The 27,756-nt window shown below is 34.2% G+C and overlaps 3 protein-coding genes across 8 annotated transcripts in view; 2 read left to right on the top strand and 1 right to left on the bottom strand.

Moving 5' to 3' along the window:
- Positions 1-384: 384 nt before the first annotated feature.
- LOC145137843 (transducin family protein / WD-40 repeat family protein) lies at positions 385-4,449 on the bottom strand. Of its 4 annotated transcripts, XM_079071978.1 has the most exons (11): positions 4,305-4,440; positions 3,714-3,864; positions 3,093-3,619; positions 2,794-2,913; positions 2,575-2,652; positions 1,804-1,980; positions 1,489-1,566; positions 1,226-1,401; positions 975-1,133; positions 824-884; positions 385-747 (listed from the first exon to the last, which is right to left on the bottom strand). In XM_079071978.1, exons 3-11 carry the CDS (start codon positions 3,519-3,521, stop codon positions 550-552), a joined length of 1,476 nt encoding a protein of 491 aa, XP_078928104.1. In that variant the 5' UTR covers positions 3,522-3,619; positions 3,714-3,864; positions 4,305-4,440; the 3' UTR covers positions 385-549. The 4 variants fall into 4 exon arrangements, with proteins under 4 accessions (XP_078928104.1, XP_078928105.1, XP_078928106.1 ...); XM_079071979.1 differs by lacking the exon at positions 3,714-3,864 and having other exon boundaries at positions 4,305-4,449; XM_079071980.1 differs by lacking the exon at positions 3,714-3,864 and having other exon boundaries at positions 3,093-3,510; positions 4,305-4,439.
- A 245-nt stretch (positions 4,450-4,694) lies between these two features.
- The window catches only part of LOC145137752 (uncharacterized), a 41,852-nt gene continuing 18,790 nt past the window's right edge, over positions 4,695-27,756 (top strand). The window contains exons 1-2 of one of the 3 annotated variants that reach the window (XR_013721206.1): positions 4,695-4,841; positions 6,484-7,179. The gene's annotated coding sequence lies outside the window, so the exon portion shown is untranslated. Of the gene's footprint in view, positions 4,842-5,191; positions 7,180-27,756 lie in introns of those variants that run through there. The other 2 variants (XR_013721205.1, XM_079071892.1) reach the window with 2 other exon arrangements.
- Positions 26,563-27,522, top strand: LOC145138918 (uncharacterized). Its single transcript, XM_079072917.1, has 2 exons — positions 26,563-26,897; positions 27,087-27,522. The coding sequence occupies exons 1-2, from the start codon at positions 26,563-26,565 to the stop codon at positions 27,520-27,522; spliced, it is 771 nt and encodes a 256-aa protein (XP_078929043.1).

Raw genomic sequence — 27,756 nt, 5'->3', positions numbered from 1 at the left:
TGAGAACATGAATAAATGTTTAAAAATGTTGGAGGCCTCAAACGGTTGAATCTTAGGGAAAAAACACCATTTGCTCAAAAAGATTTGAAGTGGTATACAAACTTATTGTACAGATTATCATTACTTGGAATTAAAGATGTTACATTTGTGTTGTCACGTTAGTATATCATTTATTTAACGCGTGCATGTTAAAGGGTTCTATAATTCATGGCGTGCATGTGTAAATTTATTGAGGTTGAAAATGGTCAGATAAGTAAAAAATAATACTAATAATAAGTTATTTTTTAAACTTGAAAATGGTCAAATGAATCAAACTGGTCGAAACTGGCGTCGAAAATATGTGCAAAGTAGAAGAACACACCACAGACAAAAGACTGAGCCATATGTGCAAAGTAGCAACATTTGGAATAAAAATATATTACATATACAAATATTCAACTATACCGATGAAAGAAAGAATTTATTATCTATATTCTTGTATATACAATCCTTTTGTGTAAAAAGCAAATGAACAACAAATGATTTCCATGAAATCCGTTTATTTTATTTTCAATCAAAATGTCGTCTTCGGGGTCGCCTATTGTTAACAGGAAGCGGGTTGTCTCCATTACCAGGAGCAGGGAAGTCCCACTTTGCAATATCTCCATCAAATGAAGAACTAACAAGCATTGGGTAATGAGGATGCCAACTGCAGTCTCTCACCGTTGACTTATGGTGCACAAGTCTCGCAACTTGAGCTCCACTCACCTGTTGGTTTATATTTATTTATCCTGTTAACTTATAATTTTGTAAAAAAAAAAAAAAAAAAAAAAAAAAAACTTACCAAATCATATATATAAACACAGGAGTCATGTGATCCGGTATATATATACTTGTGGCCAGTGCTGCAAATTTTATATAAAACAATGAATGACAAGTAGTTAATAAAAAACATTTGATCTTTACAGGAAAGATAAAGCAACTGTAGTTGTTACCTATATTCTGGTGAAAAATAGCAGCGTATTAGTGTCCGCAACACGGAATGACCTTTATATGTGGAAACAGACTGATCAGATGGATGCTTCACATCTCTTGCCCGAAGTGGGTAGTCCATCCATCTGTAATCCCATTCATAGTTTCTGAACCCTGGACTCCTGAAATCAATTTTAAAATACTTTTATTATATATAATTATAATTATAATTTATAAATAAATAAAGGAAGGAAGGACATTTAATTTAGCATACCGAGTGGCATTAGAGGACATTTTTCTGATATCCCAAAGCTTGATAGTCTGATCCTTTCCATTTGAAATGAAATAACGACCATCTCCACGGCTGTCGAGAAATGTAATTCCTTCCAGATGCCCCATCAGGATTCCAGCAGGTTTTCCTTTTGATCTGAAGCATCTTCTGTCCCAAACCTGTATATAAATAAATCCCTCTAATATCCCCATCCATTTATTATAAAAAGGATTTCTAACTACAAACAACTGTTTCTTATTAATTACCTTACACAGATTATCGTCACTCCCAGAATATATTAGATGGCTGGCTTCATCGGCAAAGCACACGCTGTTTACATCTGACTGCATCATGTAACAACATATGTTACTCTAATAATCTATACAATTCATACCATGTGAACGTGAAAGTATTTAGGTTTTAATACATAATAAATAAAAAAGAGAGATTACAAAAGAAAAATGGGTCAACGATGTTTAAAAGAAATAGACACATTCACTTGAGTCAAAAAACATAAGCACTCTGAAACAACAACCTGATTGTAGAATCAAAATTTTGCTAAAAAAGAGTATTACTATTACCGTATGTGCTTGAATTCGAAGGGAAAGTCTGTTTGCTTCAACATCATAAACATAGATTGAATCATCACTGCTTCCAGCTACAAGTTCTCTGCCATCATTAGAAAATTTCACTGAAAAAATTCCAAACGAATATCCCCCTTCATCATCACCAGAAAATTCTAGCGCTTCATGGATCTCCTGCAATTTATCATTGTCAAACAAATTTTCAATAAAAGCTTAGTAGTAGTAATAATCAGATTAACTTCCAATGTTTTTGCTCTGGAAAACTAAATGAATCAGGTGGTGGTATATACAGCATACCAAAACCAAACTATTTGATACTTGATAGCATGTACAAGACATTACATTAGAAAACCAATCGTAGAAAAGGGCAGTATTCTTCTTTGTTTAGTATATTGAAGAGAAGAGAAGAGAAGAATGAATGTGTAAATGATAAGGAAAATACTTGTTTATAAGTATAGAAAACAGTGGTTATATTACAATATAAATTGTAGTTTATCACAATTTTAATTAAAATGAGTAATTAACTATCCAAGCCCTCCTTTCGATAGTCTTCTTTGAACTTTACTCAAGTTTTAGCATATCCCCATATATAACGCTTTGATAGCTATGTGGGACAAGTTTTTTTTTTCTTGATATGCCCTTGATCACAACCATAAGAAGACTTGAATGATAGTCTTGATTAAATAAAAAGCACGAACTTCTTTTACTATTATGATCATGCCTGCAAAACACACATAGTACTAGTCACAAGATAGATGTAGTTTATACCGTGATGTTTGCATGAGACTCTGTTGCAGCAGATCCAATATTAACTATGTTGACAATAGGAGACATAGTGGCATAAACCTACAAGTAGCAATAACAGCACGTATATCTTAATAACTAATACAAACTAATGAACAAGAACAGATGGATTTTCTAGATCTGTCAAATGTTAAATCATTTTAGGCGGATCACTTTAAAAAAAAAAAAAAAAAAAAAAATCACCAGGAAACGCTTATCTGGTGAAAGAGATGTATCAGTAATCGTCCACCGCAAGCTTTTGGCATGGACATTCTTCTGAAGTTTCCACCCCTTTTCAGCATTATATATTTTAATGTGGCTTCCCTATTACAAAGCATAACTTTTATTTAGAGTAAAAACTCGAGGACAAATGTTTTCACTTGAAATCCAAATACTTGAGCAGGAGTATTGTTTTCCAGCAAAGGATAAAAGACCTTAAAAACTTTAGTGAGGCAAGAAAATTCATATTTTGATTTGTCATAACTTGAAACAAACAAGAATACCTGAAATGCAGCAACAAAAAGGGAACCATCGTCTGAAAACTGTGAGACATAAGCCCGGGTGGTCAACTGGTCAACTATAGAAGGACCTTTAACAGGCAAGTATTTATTTAGAAGATGACAGCGATCGGCTGCAGTGAACCTCCCTCTACCAGAGTAATTCCCTTCTCTACCAGCTAACATCTTCACTGGAGAAACTGGAAATTCAGGCCTCCGTGGAAGAACTTGTTTCAACCTTTTATGGGGTGCTGATCTCAGCTTTGTAAGCTGAGCAACTTCATGCTCCAAATTGTTCTCTGATGAAGGTTGAGGAGTGTCATTATCATCTCCAACAGGAGATGACTCGCTGTCTGAAAAGTCAGGGTCAATCTCCAATCTACTCAGAGCATATCCCATGTCACCTATAGCAGTATTCCAAGCCCTAAAGTACATTTTAACAGAAACACTTTATAAATGATTGGAGTCTTGGAATAGCATAAAGCATTACACTATGCTCCTTCATATCATCCACAATTTTCAACTTGCATCTCCTGCAAACAAGAATACCATATCATATCCTAATTCCAGGATACCCGTTCTAGAATTAAATTTGATATGGATTTGTTGGAAATTGGGAGCAAACACCTTTGTACTTTTATTGCTGCTTGTAAATTTTGATCTAGATTTCAATTTTCTACAAATTTCATGAACACGTAGCATTCAGCTTTTAGTCTTTAATATCAAAAGTCAAACTATTTGTGGTTCCACCGAGGGACTCTGATGAACACCTGCCTCACTAAGAAATACAACTGTAATATAGGAATCGGCACACCTTCGAACTAAATTTTCAGTTATTCATTCGATAAACAAGTTGATTTTCGGTGATTAATCATTCTATATAGAATCTTAAACAATACCATAACAGACTACCATTTGGTGGCTGTTGACTTGTTTATCAGAACTAAAAGCAGTTTAGCAACTGTCAAATCAACAAATTCTCGAATACAAAACAACACACCTTTAATCGCTGGATATATTCAATGATAACAATCTATAAAAACTAAAAGGAAAACACCGATTTAGCAATCGGAACCCCCACATTAGTGAATTACGGGATAAATACCACAACAAATTACATAAGCATCAAGAAGAATCAAACTCTAATTAAACAGCCTTGAAGCATCACTTGTGCGATTAAACAACGAGAATATAGCTATTGAATTGCCTGTAACTTACAGGAGACAAAACGACTTCTTGGTTATCTGAACTCCATCACCAACCTTCAAAGGACTTAATGAATAATTATTTATGTAGAATTTTTTAGTACATTTTCAACCGTCTTTTTCTTTTTCCTTTTCAGAAAACACTCGTATGTTTAAAAATTTTCAGAAAACACTCGTCCAACTTTGTTTATCATTTTAGAGGGTGTTTGTATTGACTTTTAAACTGACTTGACTTTTGACTTTATCTTTTAGAAAAAGTATTGGGTAAAATGAAAATGACTTTTTAATCAACTTTTCCTATAGAGTAAATTCAGTCTTTTTGAAAAGTCACGGAATGGTGACTTTTCCTAACTTTTCACCAGCTAAAAACATTAAATTACATTTATAACCCCATCTACCCTAATCAATTCACAGACAATATGTTCCCTCATTACTCTCTCGTTCTCTCCGCTCACCCACTTTCTTCTCTCTCGCATCTCGTTCGATCGTTCCTGCAACACCGGCGATCTTGCTGCAACACCGGCGATCTTCTTTCTCCATCTCCGATCAGGTAAGTTTGTTTTCTTTTCCAGTCGATTTCCGATTAATAACTCCGATTTTACAATATCTTTGTCGATTTCCGATTTCCAGTAGCAAAGAAATGTAAGTTTTCAATTTTCCTTGAACTGTTCTTCTCTCTCGCATCTGAAATACTGATTATTCTGTGATTTGTTCCTCCCGATTTCTGAAATTGATATTCTATAATATTCTGTGATTAACATACCTTTGTGAAATTGATGAAATAGGGATGAAATATTGATTAATAATTAGTGAACTTGATGAAATATGGATTAATAATTAGTGAAATTGATGAAATATGAAGCTGATGAAATTTTTTGTTCATGATATTTGTGTTAACAGGTAACCGATTTCTGTGATATTTTGTTTTTCTGTTTTGATTAGAATTTTGATAAATTAATGAAATCATTTAGGAAGGTTAATGAAATTGGTTTGTTGTTTAAATGTTGATACTATATGTAATTCACAAATAATGGATGAAAACGACACTACAATTGTTGATTGTGAAACATCTTTGAAAATGAAATTGGTTTGTTGTTTAAATATAGAAACATGTACTTTTTAGTCATAACCAAACACTTTAACTTTTGACTTTTTCCCTTCAAAAGCTAATCCAAACACATTTTAAAAAACAACTTTTACAAAAAGTTCTTTTACAAAAAGGACTTTTGCCCCACAAAAGCTAAGCCAAACACCCTCTTAGTCACTTAACTTTTTTAGGTGTTGTTTGTTTTTTGGAAAAAAAAACCTCTTCAGACCTCTTATTGTTGCGCGGTGCAGCACACGCACAACACTTTTCATCTCACAACTGTTTGTTTTTCAGAAGTCTTCGGATTAAAAAACATTTGCGCGTGTTCTTCTTGGCGCAACACTTGTTTTGCCTCTTCCAACCTCTTCTTCTTCTTTTTTTCTTGCTAAAATATTGATTACATATTGTTGAAATCTTATTTCACATTTTTTTCGATTTTTTTTGTTTATTCTTGTTGAAAAAATAATTTCTTTTTTTTATATTGAATAATAATAATTTGTTGATGATATATCATTATTTTATGCTAAAATATCTTTATTTTTTGTTAAAATATCATTATTTTTTGCTGAAATATCATAAATTCTTGCTGAAATGTCATAAATTATTAAATTTTCAGTATTAAAAACTATTTTCGGATTATAAAATCAGTTTATTTTAATTTTTTAATATCTGTAGCAGCATGCAGACATTAAAAAAACAAACACGTTTCTTATTACAGTCTGCAACCGTTTGGTCCACCTCTCTACTGCAGAGGATTGCAGAGGTGGTCCGCAGACTTTATGGATTTTTGCTTCAAAAAAACAAACAGCACCTTAGTGGCTTAATGAGGGAACGAATTGTGTTGCAACCTAACAATTTAGTCCCTTTTACTTATTATACCCGGTAACCATGCCACATCATCCCAATTTGACACGTCATCGATGACATGGCGAAAATGTATTTACGTCTTCGACCCAAACGACGTCGTTTTGGAATGTGAAACGTAGAGGCCACGTTCACACTGTTCATCCCGCCTCCGTATAAAATGTGAAGCTTGTGCCCTAAAATGGCACAATTCCTAACCTGGTTACCCCAACTACACCCTAAACTTCAATACCAATCGCAGAAACGATGCCTTCACGATCATCTCCAAATCACAGTTGGTCACCCAACTACAGTCGGCACATGGCTGAAAATGTCTCGAATGGAGTCACAAATGAAGACTTGGCGATCAGTCTGCTGTAGACACAGTTAGAGATGTCGCATGTGAGGGAAGAGATTGCAAACGACCTTCGTGAACTACGACGCAGCCTCACTGGAGACTTGGACGCCCTCAATCATGAAGTGGATGATGTTAGGGCAGGTCAACTCGATCTAGCTAACATGGTTGTTGATTTTAAGAAGCATTTATGTTCATTGCAAGCGTCGTATGTCAACATCGTTTTGGGAGAAACAAGTGGAAGAAAGTGAAATGGGTCCTTCGGGTTTTTGTCGTTCCTATTGTGGGGGTGTTAACCTACAAGTTTTTAAAATGACAGAAGAACTTTAGGTTATAACATTTCAATATTGGGTTTCTATTTTGTTTTGATATGCATATCATTTATTATCCTTATTAGTAACGCGTTTTGTTCATTGTCTTTTGGTTTCTGGTTGTAGTATTTGGTGGTTTTGTGATCATGTTGTTGTGATGATCAGTATTTTGATGGTAGTCATAGGTGATGGTTCTCGTATGTACTTAGATAGACGTGGTAATCATATTTTAACTTGTTTAATCGATGTAAAGATGCAGAAACCCATGAATAAAATGTTGGTTAAGTTCAAATGTTCCTGTTATAAATGTAAATGTGCATGTGTCGTGAAGTAATATGTATATTTTTTGTTGATTTTCTTCTTGGGACCACATGAAACAGTCAAACTTTTTAAACCATTAAAACATGAATCCCAATGTTTGTGTGTGGGACATGGGACAAAAAAGAAGAATCTAATACCCAAATTTGTCGTTGCCTATAACCCAGAAATGGAAAACACTGGAAAAGTGCTTTTTTGTTGTATTTCTGATTGTCCACTTTGGCTAATTGCCTGGAAGAAATGAAATACCCCTAATGGGTTAAGTCAAATAAAAAAGTTAAAACTGAAATACCCCTAGTGGGTTAAGTCACATAAGAAATATTGACTGTAATACCCCTGATGGGTTTAGTCAAATAGAAAAGAATGACAGAAATACCCCTAGTTCTTTAACTAATTAAAATGAGACTAATACACCTAAGGGGACTGTATGTAATTTAACTTCTTTTATTGACTAAAATACCCCTACTTTAATAATAACTTGAAATAACATACACCTATTGGATTAACTAATTCGAATGACTAAATTACCCCTAAACTAACATATACATGCACTCCTCAAATATTTTTAATGACTATATTACCCCGTACACACTAATATAAATAAGATCATACATATAATAAATACATAAACAATTCCAAATATCAAATGTTAAGATTATTTTAACATATATGAACATAGAAAACATAAATTCCCTTGTTCAATCCACATAACAGACACACAATTAAAATTGTAATTAATCTAACTCCATTGGCGATCCAACACTACTACCTTCACCTTCAACTCTTTTAGAAAGCTTTAGTTTAAGAATTCTCTCTAGCTTTTTCCTATTGCTTGGTTGACCTGTAGTATACACTTGCCCAACAACTTGATTAACCCTGCCCAGTTCCTCAGCTTCATTAACCCTCACCACTTGCTCAGATTCGTTTACCCTCACCACTTTCTCAGATTCGTTTACCCTCACCACTTGCTCATATTCGTTTACCCTCATAACTTCATCAGGTTGTAGCTCAACTGCATCATCCATAACAGCATCTTCTCCACCCCCTTGCATATTCACTGATTCTTGTGTTTTCATGAACTTTTGTTTCTTTGTGAAATTAGTTTTAGGAGGCCTTGGCACTTGAGTGCAAGTGGTCTTGTTGTGCCCTTTCTGTTTGCATATGCCACAAGAAACCTTTTTCCCTGCATTTGAAACCGTGTGTTTTCCAGACCTTTCAGAAGCATCCCTTATTCTTTTGATTGTTGGTCTGCCTGGAATTCTTCTTTTTAAAGGAGGCAATGGAGGTATAAAGTTTGTTGAAGGCCACATGTTCATCCAATTCATGCCACTAATAGACTGTTTGTAGGTATTATGGAAGAAGGTTGCCAGGTACAATGGATCTACATATGGCCCATCAGGTGTTACGTTTAAAAACACTAATGTAGCTACTGAATGAACACAACCATACCCATTTAGTTGCCATAACCTGCAATTGCATTCCTTTTTTGTGACATCGATAATGTACGACTCATCCATTTTCCTTGTTTCAAACTTCATACCCCCATAAGACACAACCTGCTAATGCCTACATAATGTAATGCAAATGTTTAGAGTTGACAGAGGTAAGGTATGTATGAAAAAATAAGTATGCATACCTTTGCTCATTTTGGAGAATATTCAATCTTGTTATGATGTTTGGACAAACAAAATAATGATTCCATCCTTGACCTGTGAGTTTCATAGTGACCATCCTTTGCATCACATATATACGAATGTCCTCTAACATGATGATAATAGGTTTCTTCCTAGCATCCAAAATGACACTATTAAAGCTCTCTGAAAATCCATTCTCCACAGATTCACATGATGAATTGTGAACTCTAAAAAAAGCTAGAGACCATGTCTTTGGATCTCTATCCAAAACAAATTTTCAAACTTGGCTCCACTAAACTTCTTTCTGAAATTAGCATATATATATATATATATATATATATATATATATATATATATATATATATATATATATATATATATATGCCTAGCACACTGCCTATGTTCTGCTGCTGGGAATACTTCTTTCACTGCGTCAACCAAACCCTGCATATGTACCAGTAATAGGTGAAGTTAGAAATGTAAATATTTATTATACTATGTTTAATATTTTACAAACATACCTTGTGTTGATCAGAAATTAAAACCAAACCACTTCCTTCATTCCAACATTGCAAATCTTCTGCAAGATTTTCAATGAACCATTTCCAATTCTCCTTGTTTTCCACACATACAACTGCCCAAGTAATTGGGAATATTCCATTGTTAGCATCCCTACCAACAGCACAAAGCAACTCACCTTGGCAAAAAGTTTTCAGGAAACAACCATCCAAGTTAATGATCCTTCTACACCCTCCACTCCACCCCTCTTTGACTGCAGCAAAGCATATGTAAATCTTGCTGAAGTAATTATTACCATAATGCATTGTATCCACAGAAATTTTAACAGTGGATCCAGGATTTGATCTTTTAATCTCCTCACTGTAAGACCATATTCTAGCATAATTTTCTACAACCGTGCCTTCAGCTAGACTCATTTCATACTTTTTGGCTCTCCTACACTGACTCATACTTACTATAATGCCAAAAGTGGTTTTCACCTCCTCTCTAAGTAATCTCACACTCATCTTCTGATTGTTGAAAAAATGTTGGGTAAAGTGGGTACCTATCCATCTATACGTAACAATTGATCCGAATTTAAAATTCTTTGAACAATCATGGTCACTAAAAAGAGACTTGATTTGGAAAGACTTGTCATCAATCATCCATGAACCCCAAACCCTAAATGTACATTTTCCATCACAACATTTGGCTAGCAACCTTCTACTATCATTTTCACAAAACATAATTGATAACCATTTGCAACAACATAGTTACAGAGCATGTGTTTCAATTTTTTAGGACTCTTAAACCTCATACCTAACACAGGTTCTTGCTCCTTCCAGTGCAGCTTTTCATTGAAAATATTTGGCAACTGAGGATAAAACTAGAGTGATATTATCTCATTTAAGTAAAGTTATTAATAAATGGCATGGCATACACAGTCAACAAGCCAAGGGGTTTAAGTAACACAGGTGGCATAAATATGATCGGCTGACCCCTTCACAATTGACATAATGACGTAATTGACCCGAAAAAATAAAGTTCGTTCCCTCATTCAGCCACTAAAAAAGTTAAGTGACTAAAAGGGTAAACCCTATAAAGTTCATAGGTCGTATGTGTCATTTTCCCCTTATATAAAACTAGAGTGATATTATCTCAACTAGTAAAAAAAGTTTGAGCTATGCCATGGGTTTTGACCGATAAAAAAAGTTTCCTTTAGTTTTTTTTCTATTAACAAAATATCGGAAATACCCCTTACATCTTTTCTTTTTATATAATAAATATAGCGAATCTCCTCAATCCCATTGCAATTGATTCAATAAGCACACATTGAAACTATAGTTGCCATCAAAGGAAAAAGCACATTCCAGTAACAATCTACAAAAAGACCAAAGCACACTTGAAACTTATTATTGCACCAGACCAAAGAGACTTCAAACTAAATAAGAATCTCTGTCTGTCTAAGCATAAAGTTAATTGTTTCCTTTCCGTCATGCATCGAAAGCTTTTCCATTCTCACTCCCATTGTCATTTTCTCCATCAGAGCTATCTTCTATTTCAAGTGTAAATGGTGAAAAGCATGAATATAATGGTTAAATTGTGGGTAAATTGTTGGAAATTTCTCATGCACATACCCGATCATGAATAAGTAATTAAATCACATTTCTAAAAAAAATTCCAATTGTTTTTGACAAACACACATCTTTTTAACTTCATAAACTCATCAAACATATCTTTATATTAGATAGAAGAGTTTGTTAGAGGATTTTCTCCTTGGTAGAATGGTTTCTCCAATCTGAAACTTGTTTTCTACTTTTTTTATTGATTAGTTGAGTTTTTGTGCTTAACATTGGGTCAGTTCATAGCATCTACTCTTCAAAACCAAGCGGCACAATCAGTTAGATGTATTCATTGAAATTCAAGTTAGTCGGTTTTCATCCCTTGTGGTGTATCTGAAGGGTCCACATACATCTGTGTGTATGAGGTCCAACAAACCTTCACCTCTTTCATAAGATTCAGTGAAAGATGATTTTGTCATCTTACCCAAAAGACAAGATTCACATGCATCATCCGACCTTACGCTAAATGATTCCAACACTCCATCCTTTTGGAGTTGGGCGATGCGTTTTTTGTTAACGTGTCCACAACGACAATGCCACAAGCATGCTTTATCTATACCATTAGACGAATCAATTTGAAATACATTATTGCCTAAATTGTCTACACACATCACATTTTCGTACACGTCATCACAAGGTAAAACTTCAAAATAAAAATACCATTTTTAAGCAGAAATTGAACCATTCAAATCATTAAAAGCATATCTAAAACCTTGTTTGAACAATGCATGAAAAGAAATAATGTTTCGTGTTATTTCTGACGAGTACCAACAATTTATTAAATCTAAATCAACACCATTACTAAGCACTAGACTATAAACTCCAATCTTGGTGACATGTGAAGATTGCCTATTCCCCATGATCAAGTTCATTCTACTGTGCTCCACCTCCTCACTTCTTCTTAGCCCCTGCAAATCAGAACAAATGTGAAATCAACATCCTGTATCAAGGACACAAGAACGAGAAGATGATGAGTTATCAGATGAAATAATGTATATACCTGTAGAAGTTGGATTCACCTTGCCATCTTTGATATCTTGCAGATACTTTGGGAAACTTCATTTCCAATGCCCTTTGTCGATGCAGTAAAAGCAAGTGGCCTCTTTGGGATCAGAGAGAGGAGGAGCATCAGAACTGGATTTACCTTTGGGTCCATTGCATGACGACCCATCATGAGACTTTCCCTTTCAGTTTTGCTTTGGAGTACCTTTCCTCTTCTTCCCCTTCCCTTGACCAATGGCCAGAACAGGAGCACTAGAAGGAGTGGAGGCAATACTATTTCCCTTCATACCCGCTTCAGCTGTATGCAGGAGGTTGTGCAATTGAGCCAAGGTGGCCTCACTGTTGTTCAAATGATAGGTCAAGATGAACTGATCATAACAACTTGGTAAGGAGTTCAAGATTATGTCAATAGCCAACTCATCTTCAAAATGCACATTAAGCCTCACAAGGTGCTCCATGTAACATTGCATTCTCTGTACGTGGCCACAAATATATTCTCCCTCTTTAATTTTGCACGCCATGAGGGACTTTACCACCTCATATTTTTTCTGACGAGCTCGCTTTTGGTACTTCTCAAAAAGGTCCTTGTTCATCTCATATGGCCACTAATCCTCATAGAATCTCTGGACCTCAAGGGTCATCGTGACGACCATGATGCAAGCAACTTTTGTTGCATCATTGTAGTGCCTCTTGTAGGCGGCTAGTTCTTCAGGAGTGGCCTTCTCTTCTAGTTATTTCTCAAGGACATACTCCTTGTCCTCGAAACGAAGGGACATTTTTATGTTGCGCATCCAGTCATTGTAATGGGTGCCATCCAATGTCACCTTTGAGCAGATGATCAGCAACAAGAAGTTTTGATTTGAGGAGGAGGAACCAAAAGCATCATTTGGAGTAGACATGTGTAAAAGGAAGGTAGTTTTAGTTAGATAAGAATAATCATAAATATAGCAACCCAAAAATGAAATATTAAGGTTGGGATCCAACTATATAATTCACAACTTAGAAAAGGGATGTTGTAATCTAATTGTAAATTTTATAAAGGTAAGTAAATGACGATTTACCAATTCCACCATGTGAAAACGAAATTGTTAAAAGGAAATTAAGTTTTTGATGAAAATCCTAGATCTTTTGAGATTTATTGAAACTGATTAATGACATGTTTAATCTCAGATTATGCTCTTCTATTTGTGACTAGGGTACCGAAGATCACAAACAAGATGTGAATAACCATGCAAATGTGCTTGGTAACCTCATTATCATTTATCATCTCAATTGATGTGTTGGTAAACCACACACGCTCCATCAACAATGATAATTTATGAGATACCCATTACAACTTTTTATTAGTCTCTATTAGTGTGTCGGTTAACCACACACACTCTACTAACGACTTATAAAGTGTAATGTGCAATTTCATGGGCTAGCATACAGATTCACATTTTTCCGAAAGTAACTAAGACTGGGTTTCTTTATAAAAGGGTTTAGTTACTTTTTAATATCATTATAATTTTAATGAGAATTATATGTCCTGTCAAACTCGTTCGACTAACGACCCTCCACTAATCAAGGAAGCGGTGAGTAAGAGTAGACACCCATTCAACTACCATTTTATAGGCAGTTTCCTTGTACCCCCTTATAGACTAGCTTCGTGAATGAGGCGTACTAGCGGTTCGACTGACTTAGTCTTATACGTATACTAATTATTAAACTTTTAATTTTACATATAGTATAAGGTGTTTTTAAAACCTTTCAAAATACTAGGTTTATAATTAAATTTCGAAAATTAAATATAATTTAAATTTAAAAAATAAACCAAATGATTTAATATTTATCTATTAATTAACATTTAATCAAATATATTAAATCAAATAAGGATTATCTAATTAAATTAATCAAATAATTTAATCTTAATCCTTACCCTCTAAATTTTCGAAAATAAGGTATAGGATTTAGTCCAATTTTAAATTATCTCTTTTGAGGTAAGTAAAATGATAATTACCAAAATTTGAAAAACCCTAATACATATCAAAATTTTGAAATTTGCTTGGGGAGGAAGGTTAGGGTTTCAAAACCCTAACCCTAATTTCGAAACTTAGGGGGCAAGATTAGGGTTTCAAAACCCTAACCCCATTTTCGAAATTTAGGCCTTTTAGGGTTTAATTTACATAAACCCTAATTTGATCAAATTCAACAATTATAGCAAATTCAGTTGAAAACAAACCAAACGCTCTGATACCACTGATGGGTTTTAGGCATAACAAAACAAACTTAAAACTTTTAAGTGTGCATGCAACCTGAAACAAGATCTATGTTTTCACTATCGAATCTCTAACTATGAACATCAAAAAGAACCCTATAAACCCTAGGTAATTTTCGAAAAAACACATAAAATGGTATAGGATTACATACCTTATTGTTATTATAGCAAATAACAATGATCCTTAAATTGTAGAAGCTTTGGAAGCAAGCACCACAAATGTCGTGCCTCTAGTGATTCACACCCAAGCTAGTAAGAAGGAAGTTAAGGAGAGGGGAGAGTATAATTTCGGCCAACCCTTGGGGAAGAAGTGATCGCCGAAATATGAAGGCTAGGAGCCTTTATATAGTGCAAGTAGGAAACCCTAGATAAGCACAAAACCAATATAATAAAATTATCTTGAATTGATAATTATCTAGCTTCCTAATTATCCTCTAAGGATAATTCTAGAAACCCTAAAATACCTCTAGAAACCATCTACCCTATGTGTGGAAGGTTTTGGAGCCTTTTTTTCAACTATTGAACAATTGAACTTTAGTCCCCACACTTTTGATTAATTCCATTAATCCCAAAATTAATTCCAATTAATTTCTGATTTATTATTAATCAAATATTAGTATTTATAATTAATATATTATTCTCATAATACATTAATAAATTATTTATTTCAACTGATTAATCAAATAAGAAATCAACCTCTCTATCTCTCTCCAAAAATCATCATGTCCAATTGCTAGGTTGAGGGTAACCTAAAAGGATTATGTTACTATCAATTCAAGTTTATACCAATTATAGTTATGGGCTTAGACACCTAATCCATCAGTTTTTTGAGCTTAAAATGAAGTATACACAAAGTACTACAATCTAGAAAAAATGACCTTGTTCCGAAATCATATGAGGAAGTTATGTATGTTTAAAGTTAAGTAAAAAAATTATAGAATGTTGAAACGAAAACCAAAAAACTCAACAACCCTTGTTTTGAGCTTTATAAGTCTGTGAATTCTTAACTAATTAAGATGTTTTTTGCACTTAAAATGAAGCCTACACATAGTACTATAATCTAGGAAAAAATAACCATGTTCCAAGGTCATATGAGGAAGTTATGTATGTTCAAAGTTGAGTAAAAATTTTATATAATGCTGAAACAAAAACCAAAAAAAACATGCATCAATCAATGAATATGTTTACTTGAAAAAAAAGTTTATAACTTTAATGTTCAGTAATGGGCATTATGCATTTGACATTAAAAATCTAGTTAATTAGTTATATCAAATACTAATTAGGTAATTGTATAATATGTCATGCTTAATTCAATTACCAAATCCTATTTACTAATTACAGTGAGTCATTGCATTGTACATTTGAATTTTTTTTTCTTCAAGAAAACATATGCATGTGATTGATGCATATGTTTTTTTTTCAAGAAAACAAAGTAAGCAGACATTGTGAACCAAAAAAATTATCAACAATAAAGATAACAACCATAATAGGGCATTTCTTGACTTTACGTATTATAAGTTCATTTATCGGGGTTCTCGTTACACTTATATTCATATAGTTTTTGGAAATCGAATGGAAATTTTTTAATTTGGGTAACTGATGTCTCCAGTTGTACGTGTTCATATAATTTGGTTACTATTTTCTTCTAAATATCTTAGGTCAAAGGAATCATATTTCCATTTTTGGGAAAAAAGTTGTAAGAAAGTTGATTACTGCGATAAATGTGAAATTACCATATTATTCTTATTTTAAGCAATCGTAGATTTTTTTCCTGATTCCACTCCTACTCTTAGAAATCAAGATGCTTGGGATTGGGATGAAACTGTTGAGGGGCATAAAGGTCCAGTTTGGATTTTTAGATCATAAGAGTTAAAAGATTAAAAAGACCAATGTTTATTAAGGTCAAAAGCATTTTAACAAACAGGTGGTGTGCATAAAGCAAACCATTAATGATCAATGAAGTTGTACAGTAACAAATGATGATTTTTTAACATTAAGGGTATTTAGATGATTATCTAATCATCGTAACATTATAATAAGCTAATTAAATCAATATGCATGTGGATGAACATGATGAGTAATTTCAGAAATTAGTCGCAATCGCTATACGTACCTTAACCCAACACCAAGTTTCTCCCCCCCCCTATGTATTTTATTGTGTGCGTATCTTGCTTCTGATTGCAGATGGGGTCTCAATATGATGATGGAGAAAGATCGCGTTATCGTGATGATGGTGACCAGATATTGTAACGCCCGCGGATTCGGGCTAGTCAATTTATAGACGATAAGCGTCAAAAATGAATTTTTTATAGAGGATTATTTAGAATAAATAATCTTAACTAAGTTTTAGTATATGTCACAAGGTTTCCGTACATATAAAGAACGCCGAAGTTCGAATTATAACGAATAAGTTATGACATGTCGAAGTTTCGCGACAAAACAGGCACGATACCGGGAATCGTAAAAATTGAGTTTATGATAAACTACTTTTTAGCCTTAGGGATCTAAATTAAAGTTTTAGAGTACGTCTCCACCTACGCGTGGATATAAAGAACGTCAAAAACAGAGCTCATGTGCAAAAGTTATGACCTTTCGAAGATGCAGTTGTCTGAGAGTATGACACGTGTCAGAAACCCTAATTTGACTGAGCTCACGACGTGAGCATAGAAATTCACGACGTGAGGAGTCAAAACGCAACTCTTCAAGGCTATAATACATACGGCAAATCTACGTTTAAGGCTCACGACGTGAGCATGATTTCTCACGACGTGAGGAGTCAAACGGACACTAATCGAGCCTAGAAAACACCTGGGAAGGCCACGGGATGACTCATGGAAGCTCACGACGTGAGAGAGCCAACGGTCTGTTACGATAAGTGAAGGAAAAAAACTTATCTTTAGTCTTTTAAACTTTCCTTACGACGTGAGAGAGCCAACGGTCTGTTCGACCATTTCATTCCTTACACCTAAACTTTCTTTCTCTCTCTCGTTGCTGAAGGCGTTCCGCGTCCCGAGCCCGACAATCACGAACCGCTGATTGTTTCTAGTTAGATTCTATCAAAGCACGCTACAAGTGAGTGCATAGTTACTTTCATCTTACACATAGATATGAAGTATTTAATATAAATTACGTGCTATGTGTGCATATTATCTGTGTTCTTGATATCTATGTTGGATGAACAAAAATATACATGTTTTATTGGTCTTAAACTGTATATGTATTTTATACCTATAATTATGATGGGTAAACGATGGGTAGATTAAAGATGAGATAAATGATGAACGATGAAAGATGAGATGAATGATGAGCGATGATATATGAGTGGTAAAATATGGTGAGAAGCGATGAGCCAAGCGATGACCCAAGCGATGGCCCCGTCATCTAGCAGAGTATAGATGACAACCACATACTATTCTAGACAGTCCAGTGGAACACTAGCAGGCTCACAACCTGTAGGTGTTGTGAACGATATGTTCACCCGGTGTACTCTAAAAACCCTGGCAGCTATGGACTTAGTGCCTGTTAAATGAACCCTGGCAACGATGGACTTCATGCCTATTCCTTAGGACAATCCTTAGGAATGAATGAGTGGATTATAGGCGATTCTTAGGATAAATCCGTAAGAATAGAGAAGATAATGGGGATGGGTAAATGGATTGATTGTTTGATAATTAAACATAATAATTATATTATTGTGGGTTGAAAACCCTATGTGCTCACCAGGTTTCCCAACCTTGCCCACTCAGTTTATTTGTATCACAGGTGTCGATATGAAGCTACATTACATTGAGAGATTAAAGGAGAAGTAAATCACTAGTTTAAATGAATGTAATGTCTATTTATGCTTATGTTTCTATATTGACGATGACATCCCAAAGTTTTAATATAAAAAAATTACATTTCTTCGGAAATGCTTTGATAACATACTTATCATGTTTTTCTGGGAACAAATTCCGCAACACTTTTCTGTAAGAGATACTCTGATTTTCAAAATAAAGCATAAACAAATCGGTCTTTTCCGGCTGTGAAAATGGGGATGCCACAGTTGGTATCAGAGCATTAGTTTAAGCGAACTAGGAATTTGTAGGATTTTTAGACTTAAACTTTGAATGCTAAGCGATGATCGTGAGATGAGTGTCTACCATATTTTAGACACAAGCACTAGTTTATTTTAGGAAAGATGCCTAAAATGCTTTTATGTGCTAAATGATTTATATTATAGCTATAAAGATGCCTTATATTCTATTATTTGATTGGATCTATGGTCTGTTGCCGACCGGATCTGGAAACCTTATGTGTTCTGGGTTCTAAACGTTTAATTATGATATTAGAACTTGTTGGATAAGGTGTCTAAGTCCATAACTATTTCTGGTATGTACTTGACCCGACCCGACATGGTCCATTTGGGTTGCATGGCACCATGCAATTGGATAAACTAAAATGAGAGAAATAACACTTATGGTTTATTAATATATTATAAGTTCTAATATATTAATAATATTATTTAATTAGTTTGATCAAGAATTAATTTAGAATTAATTAAGTGATCAAAAGATAACTAATTAAATATATGGGTAGATTATGTAAATCTTCCATATCTTATATAGTGGGCTAAGAGGCTCCATGGATTATCAAGTTGGGTTCCACCCATAGGATGCTCCATGGATGCTCCATGGGAGTTACAAACCCATGGGTCATGGAAATGAAGAGTCATGACACATTAGGGTTTACATGGTGTAACCCTAGATGTGTCAACACTATATAAGAAACTCATTCTCCACCAAAATTGGCTACACATAAGAAACAAGAGGGCTAGAGCCGATTTTGCAAGTGTAAGATTCTCTCAAAGTTTACTCCTTTGCATTTGGTGTTGTGTGAAGCATTTGAGGCATCACACTTGGGGTGCTAGGCTCACAAGGTTTCAAGGATCATAATCAACAACAAGGTAAGTTATTCTATCTTTCATTCAAGTTAAAAATGTTCCCCATGTATGCTAGATAGGAATATAACCTTGGAATTCAACTTTGCATGATTATTAGACAAACATAGATCGAAGGTTATTAGGGTTGCATGTACACTTAGGAAGTGTTAGAATGCTCAAAACCCATCAGTGGTATCAGAGCCTAGGTTTGTTTGTTGTTTTTTTTTGTGTGCAAACAACTTGAAAAAAAATCGTTTTTCTGTTTTCTGCTCGTATGAAAGTTTGCACATTTGTTGCTGGAAATGGACTGGAAATGGACTAGAAATATTACCCTAAGTCTAAGCGTTGCATTATATGATGAAAGGTCATTAGAACATTACCCAACGGTCTGTTACGATAAATGAAGGAAAAAACTTATCTTAAGTCTTTTAAGAAGAAGAATGAGTCTCCAATAAGTATTGATTTTGTAACTTGAAGGTTACGATTGAAAGTCCAACGCAAGATAAAGAGAGGGTGCAAGATTAAGCATCGCCTGCAGTCAAGAAGTCCAAGAGTTAGATACTCATTCGAAGGAACATAGGAGTTACAGTGATTACCTAGGATGAAAAGATAACGTATGGAGTCACTATACAAGCCCTGTTTTGTTGATGATTCTGGGACGTAATCATCCTAAGAGAGAGATAACGCCCGCAGATTCGGGCTAGTCAATTTAGAGACGATAAGCGTCAAAAATGAAATTTTGATAGAGGGTTATTTAGAATAAATAATCTTAACTAAGTTTTAGTATATGTCACAAGGTTTCCGTACATATAAAGAACGTCGAAATCCGAGTTATAACGAAGAAGTTATGACCTGTCGAAGTTTTGTAACAAAACCTGCATGATACCGGGAATCGTAAAAAGTGAGTTTATGATAAAATACTTTTTAGCATTAGGTTCTAAATGAAAGTTTTAGAGTACGTCTCCACCTACGCGTGGATATAAAGAACGTCAAAAACAGAGCTCGTATGCAAAACTTATGACCTTTCGAAGATGCAGCCGTCTGAGAGCATGACACGTGTCAGAAACCCTAATTTGACTGAGCTCACGACGTGAGCATAGAAATTCATGACGTGAGGAGTCAAAATGCCACTTTTTAAGGCTAGAATGCAGATGGCAAGTCTACGTTTAAGGCTCACGACATGAGCATGATTTCTCACGACGTGAGGAGTCAAACGAACAATAATCGAGCCTAGAAAACACCTGGGAAGGCCACGGGATGATTCATGGAAGCTCACGACGTGAGCATGTGAGGCTCACGACGTGAGAGAGCCAAAATCAGCCTATAAATAGCAAATGCGACCATTTCATTCCTTACACCTAAACTTTCTTTCTCTCTCTTTGCTGAAGGCGTTCCGCGTCCCGAGCCCGACAATCACGAACCGCTGATTGTTTCTAGTTAGATTCTATCAAAGCACGCTACAAGTGAGTGCATAGTTACTTTCATCTTACACATAGATATGAAGTATTTAATATAAATTACGTGCTATGTGTGCATATTATCTGTGTTCTTGATATTTATGTTGGATGAACAAAAATATACATGTTTTATTGGTCTTAAACTGTATATGTATATTATACCTATAATTATGATGGGTAAACGATGGGTAGATTAAGGATGAGATAAATGATGAGCGATGAAAGAAGAGATGAATGATGAACGATGATATATGATTGGTAAAATATGGTGAGAAGCGATGAGCCAAGCGATGACCCAAGCGATGGCCCCGTCATCTAGCAGAGTATAGATGACAACCACGGACTATTCTAGACAGTCCAGTGGAACACTAGCAGGCTCGCAACCTGTAGGTGTTGTGAACGATATGTTCACCCGGTGTACTCTAAAAACTTTGGCAACTATGGACTTAGTGGCTGTTAAATAAACCTTGGCAGCGATAGACTTCGTGCATATTCCTTAGGACAATCCTTAGGAATGAATGAGTGGATGATAGACGATTCTTAGGATAAATCCTTAAGAATAATGAAGATAATGGAGATGGGTAAATTGGTTGATTTTTTGATGATTAAACATAATAATTATATTATTGTGGGTTGAAAACCCTATGTACTCACCAGGTTTTCCAACCTGACCCACTCAGTTTATTTGTATCACAGGTGTCGATATGAAGCTACATTACATTGAGAGATTAAAGGAGATGTAAATCACTAGTTTAAATGAATGTAATGTCTGTTTATGCTTATGTTTCAGTATTGACGATGACATCCCAAAGTTTTAATATAAACAAATTACATTTCTTCGGAAATGCTTTGATAACATATTTATCATGTTTTTCTGGGAACAAATTCCACAACACTTTTCTTTAAGAGACACTCTGATTTTCAAAATAAAGCATAAACAAATCGGTCTTTTCTGGCCGTAAAAATGGGGATGTCACGGATATGGTGATGGTTATGATGATTGGATGGGAATGATAGAGGATGCAAGCTTGTGTTCTCGGTCTCTCTGTGAAACAAATAGGAAAAAAAAGAAATGCATACATCAAATGCATAAATTTTTTTTTTCAAATTGGTTTGTTGGTTCGTTCCCTAAAATAGAGTTCGTTGTTGAACCTGATTCATCTCTCTCTCTCTCTCTCTCTCTCTCTCTATATATATATATATATATATATATATATATATATATATATATATATATATATATATATATATATATATATATATATATATATATATGGCTTAGGTTATTCTATTCAAAGTAATTATTGTGTTATTGTATGCATAAATGTGGGCCAATCAATTTTACTTATTTTAAGAAAGTGATTAATATATATTATTGAATTAAATATAATTGAAAAATATCATCTAATTTAATTACAAGGGTATTTTAGTCAATTAATATAGATTTAATAAAGGAAAATTGCATATTTTAAGGGATCATAGATTCTATTAATTTTAAAATCCGATTTTACGAATTATAATTCTTTTAATTCGGACATTCTGACAGAATGTGTTTTTGAGTATATTCAAAAATAAAAATATTCTTGAACCATAAATAATAAAAATATTCTCGAACCTATTTCTTGATCATGACTTTAAAAATTTCTTGTAGAATAACAAATTCTTGAACAATTAATTGAAGAATAAAAACAAAAGATACATTATTTCTTATAGAATACGGGTAATAATTGTTAATAATTACATTTATTGTTAAAGAATAAAACTAAAAAAACTGTCAAAACGGGAAAGAAAATATCAAAATCTAACAACGACACTAATACATTATAAAAGAATAATGTTGCTTAGAATCACTTTCAATTTTGCGGTCCGTTCTTCAAGCATTTCTGTGAAAACAAAACCAAATTGTAGTTTAGATTCCAACAGAATTGTAATTCATGATTTCATTCCAACAGAATTGGAATTTATGATTCCATTCCAACAGAATTGGAATTCACGATTCCTTTTATCTTCTTCATGTCAATCTCAAGAATTGTACCACACGTTTATGTTTTCTTTCCCTTAGATCACAATGTGCTCCATATCTATCAAAATTCACAACTATACAATAAGATCATCAAGAGAATTGATTTTTTTTATCTATTTAACTAGTAAAACTCAATCAAAAGAAACATACCCAATCAAAGAAGATATCATCACCATTGTTTTCCTGCCAAAGAACACCACTAGAGATGGTAAATTACATTAGAGATGGTAAATTCCCACTAGAGATGGTAAATTCCCAGTAATCAAGAGAGAAACATTTGAAAGCAAAACATGTTACGTTGTTACCAGAAATTACATTATTACCCCTAGTTACAGAAATGCTTGATTGTAATGGGGTTCAGTCCTTTCTTTAATTCCCCAATCTGTATATATTTACACACACACACACAAATAAATAAATAAGTAAAAACTGATTAGTGTACTTTTAATTTCGTTATATATCAATCAAAGGAACCATTGTCGATATCCAAAATAGCTTTGGTCGTTTTGTGCTCTGTTTAGATCACTTTTCAAATCAGTAATCCCTATATATCTATCTTTTAATTCGTGTGGTCTGTGTATATATATAAATCAACGAAATTTAAATGAGAAAGAAAATACTTACAACAAATCTAGCAGACAAGAGACACAAGAGGATGCAAATACCCAAAGCCTTCCCCTAATTTCATTCGAGTTTTCTCACTTCACCATTCTATCATCTTCCCCACCTGGCTCCATTTCAGTATTTTCAGTTCCAGAACCAAAAGAAAAGGGAAATCTTCACCGGAGCTCCAGGAGCAAAACCCATCAACGAAACCACCAACAAGATTAGTAAATTCATCTGGATCAATCACTTCACCACTATTGTACAAAGAAGGAAACAACGATATATAGAGGAATGGAAAACAAAAAGCCCTAATTTTTAGATTGAAATTGCATGGTGGTTCTTCAATTGAAATGTCGGTTTTTGCTTAGATAAGGGCAACGTCGGAGGTGGTGAGGTTTTTTTGAAGTGCTTTGTTGGCTGGATCAGGCCCTGAGAAGGATGAGAACATAAAGGGAGACCGTAATTTGCAAAAAATAGGGTCGAAGCACCACTTCTCCGATCCCGTATCCGATCCCATAAAGCGCAGAAAGGTCGGATTCTCCAAAGTCGGTGAGTTTTCCGGTTCTCTGTCTTCTGTCGATCGATTCTTCTCCCCCTTGATTCGTGATCACTGGTGGAACAAGGAGGAGTCCTCTGGAGACCGATTGCCCATCTTTGCCCGATGCTTCTCCCCGATCTTTTCCCGATCTGTTAGTCAGGTGATGAACACGGGGAAATAAAGCCCTTCTTTTTATTTCAGTTCATTCTTTTTTAATGGAAGACATCGGCTGTATATAAGAAAAGAATTTAGGTTAAAATTGAATGCTAGCAAGATTATAGGGATTATTTGTGGAAGCTAATTATCAAATTACTAAAATACCCTTGTTTATTTATTTAATTATTTAATTTTTTACTTAATTTTAATTGGTCCACATTTATGCATACAATAACACAATACTTAGTTTAAACAATTGAACGCAGCGCATATATATATATATATATATATATATATATATATATATATATATATATACACACACACACACACTAGCCGTTACTCGCGCAAAGCAACGGCGACGAATAGTTTTTTCAACGATATGTTTCTTTTACAAAAATGTTATGTTCCAAAAGAAAGTACATGTTTAAGACAATAGAATCCAACTTTTGCGTTATTTTTGACATGATACATCAAATAACTGGTAAAAATAAACGGTTCAAGCCGACACAAAATATAAATCGTTTAAATCGTTCAAACAAAAATAATATAATTATATACGAATACATAAAATATGGAAACGTGTAAAAACACATAACTGCTAATACATTATTAATCTCGCAACACTTCTTTATATACCACGTTTGTTGTATAAACTTCATCACGTTTAAATTTTCGTTAGGCTTCACTAACACTTTTGTATTGCCACATGAGACTCCTCTGGATAATGCAACATAAAGTTGGTCCTGCGTGAATACTGGGTCTCGAAGATAAATACCTACATTCAAAATTGTTTGTCCCCGAAATTTATTGATTGTCATTGCAAAGCATAATCGAATAAGAAATTGTTTCCTCTTTAGCTTGAATGGGAACATGTCTTCATCAGACGCAGATAGAAGAAGCTTTGGCAAAAATATCATCTTGTCAGCATGTTGACCAACAGTTATTTCTGCATCAATGACATTTTGCTGAAAACTTTTGCATATCAATCGGGTGTCATTACACAATCCATTTGATGGGTCAATATGTCGTAACAATATGATTGGGCATCCATTTGGACCATATCTGTAACGAAAAAATGTTTGGGACGAAAACCCAGAATTTGTGAAACCCTAGTGACCATTTATGTAACTTTATCTAAAATATATTAAGATTTTTAATAACAATTTTGTGAAACTTTAATCATCAGATTATAATAACAAAAAAATGTAAACTCAATCTGTCTTTTTGCGGCAACAAATAGTTGTAACCCTAGATTATAATAACTAAAAAATGTAAACTCAATCTGTCTTTTGCGGAAACAAATAGTTGTAACCCTCGCAATGCAGTAGGTTGTGAATTTTTTTTAAGATTAGTTTCAGCTCGGCTATAAGTTTTCTTTCGATAATTATTATCATTTTGGAAACATATATTCCAAAGAACGTATCAGGATTAGAATGGACGAATCTATGTAGGATTATTTTTGAAAACATAGTTATTCCAAAGAACACAAAGTCTATGTATTTTCATCTTACAGTTTATTTTGTATTAAAAAGTCTATGTATTTTCATCTTTCAGTTTATTTTGTATTTGTAGGGTGATGAAAATATGCCTAAAATTGACCATTTCTTGCTATAGAGTATTAATCACTTTCATAGTTGTTAAAATCGTACGAGTCACGAGTTGACTCGTACGAGTCGAGCCATTTGATACCCAAAACGGTTCAACTCGTAAGGTGACTCGTTTTTTGTCTGAATGGTAAAAAAATTCCGGTTCAAGTACCGACTCAGACCGAGTCGAGTTGGCTCGTAAATCGGACGAGTCATGAAACATGTGGCTTACTTTCGTTTATCCAATGGTTAAAGTTATTATCCGGTGGTTAAAACTATTATCCAGCTGTATGATGGGTTTTACAGAGATAAAAGTCAAAGTGTAAAAAGGTATTGTCCTTTTTTTCTTAAACTGAACTTCATGTCTGCTCCATCTTTTCTTAAACTGAACTTCTTGACTCTTCCTTTTTTTTCCTAGACTTCTTCATTTCCTAAGACTTCGTTAGTTCTTCTTCTTTACCTGCGATTCTTCTTCTTAACTTTTCCTGCAATTCTCCTTCACTCCTTCATCACTTAACAGGTAAGATTTTTTCCTCTTTTTCACTTTTTTGTATAAGATTATGATATTGAATGTGAATAAATTTGTTGAATCAATTTTTTTATCTCTAATATTTGAATTTTCTCGGACAAAAAGAGTCCCCAAGGGTATTTTCGGAATATATTGTTTTTTAAACATATGTGAGTTAGTTCAGGAAGCTAACTCTTTCCCATAAACTTTTTCTTAACCTGTTCTCGTTTTCTGTCTTCCCTGTTCTTGTCTATGTTCTTTATCTGTTCAAATATTATATGTGTTCTCGTTTTCTTTCTTCCCTGTTATCTCTGTTCTTTCTCTATTTAAATATTACCTGTGTGCAATTTTTATTTTTGATCAGGTTCTGTTTAGTAATGTGATTATCTTTGATCATGTTCTTTGGTTTGTAGAGTTTAATTATGCCAAAAGGAAAGGCAAAACCAAATATCACTTGGGGACATTGTACTAAAGTAGATCCAAAAAAATAGAGTTAGATTGCAATGCAATTATTGCAATAAAAATTTTTCTGGAGGAGTATTTAGAATGAAGAATCATCTTGCTGGAACAAAAATAGATGCTTTTGTTTGCACTATGGTTGATGAAGCTACAAAAGAACTTTTTAAAAAATTATTGAGGGATTTTGAGGAAAACAAGTCTAAGGCAATGGATGATGAATGTTTTGAAGTTGAGAGTGACGGGAACGGGAACGGGACTGTGAAATCGGTTTTCAATAAAGGAAAACAAAAAACACTGAATCAAGCATTGAAGGATAGAGAGCCCGTAACTCGAGCTTTATGTCGAGTTATATACGGTGAAGCGTTGCCATTTAACTTGGTGAAGTCTCCATTGTGGAAAGAAGCTTTGAGACTCGTAGGGGAGTATGGGAAAGGATTGAAACTTCCTTCATATCATGAGGCGAGAGTAACATACCTAAAGAAAGAGGTAGAATGTGTTGAATAAGGGTTGAATAAGTATAAGGAAGAGTTGAAGAAAATGGAGTGCACTCTTATGTCCGACGGTTGGACAGATGGAAAATAAAGGTCTATCACAAATTTTCTTGTGAATAGTCCAAGTGGCACGGTATTTGTGAAATCAATTGACACATCTTCGTTTGCTAAAGATGCAAATAAGTTATTTGAAATGCTTAATTCAATTGTTGAAGAAATTGGGGAGGAGAATGTGGTCCAAGTCGTCACCGATAGTGCTTCGGCTTATGTGTTAGTCGGTTCAAAGTTGGAGCAAGAGAGACCTCGTTTATATTGGTCACCGTGTTCCGCCCATTTGATTGACTTGATCTTGCAAGACATAGGAGGTGGAAAAACATTCAAAGACACCTTAGATAAAGCACAAAAAGTAACCGTTTATATTTATAGACATTGTGTTTTGTTATCCATGTTTAGAAGGTTCACCGGTGGTCAAGAATTAACACGAGCCGGAGTAACACGATTTGCTACTTCTTTTCTTACATTGAAAAGATTTAAAGAGTTAAAACATCCCATTTGACGGTTGTTTGCTTCTAATGAATGGGCCGAATCCACCTTTGCTTCTAAAGATGAAGGGAAGTTAATTGAAAGAATTATTTTGGTTGATGTCAACTTTGGGAAGGCTATAAAATATTGTTTGAGTTGTGTAGTTCCTATTTTTAAGGTATTGAGACTTATGGATGGTGATGTGAAACCGGAAATGGGATATATATATATATATATATCAAGTTATGGATCGGGCAAAAGAACAAAT

Source organism: Lactuca virosa, chromosome 9, assembly GCF_052849685.1.
Source record: "Lactuca virosa cultivar CGN04683 chromosome 9, Lactuca_virosa_CGN04683_v6, whole genome shotgun sequence".
NCBI lineage: Eukaryota > Viridiplantae > Streptophyta > Magnoliopsida > Asterales > Asteraceae > Lactuca > Lactuca virosa.
The sequence above is the reverse complement of the archived record's forward strand: the minus strand, read 5'-3'. Positions and strand labels throughout refer to the sequence as shown.

Excerpts from the sequence above, each read along its gene's own strand:
- LOC145137843 (XM_079071979.1), bottom strand. The coding sequence starts at position 3,521 with ATGTACTTTAGGGCTTGGAATACTGCTATAGGTGACATGGGATATGCT. Across the intron at positions 2,653-2,793 it reads CACCAGATAAGCGTTTCCTG|GTTTATGCCACTATGTCTCC; the intron begins GTGATTTTTTTT and ends TGCTACTTGTAG. Across the intron at positions 885-974 it reads TATTTTTCACCAGAATATAG|CACTGGCCACAAGTATATAT; the intron begins GTAACAACTACA and ends TAAAATTTGCAG.
- LOC145138918 (XM_079072917.1), top strand. The coding sequence starts at position 26,563 with ATGAAGAATCATCTTGCTGGAACAAAAATAGATGCTTTTGTTTGCACT. Across the intron at positions 26,898-27,086 it reads GCTTTGAGACTCGTAGGGGA|TCCAAGTGGCACGGTATTTG; the intron begins GTATGGGAAAGG and ends TCTTGTGAATAG.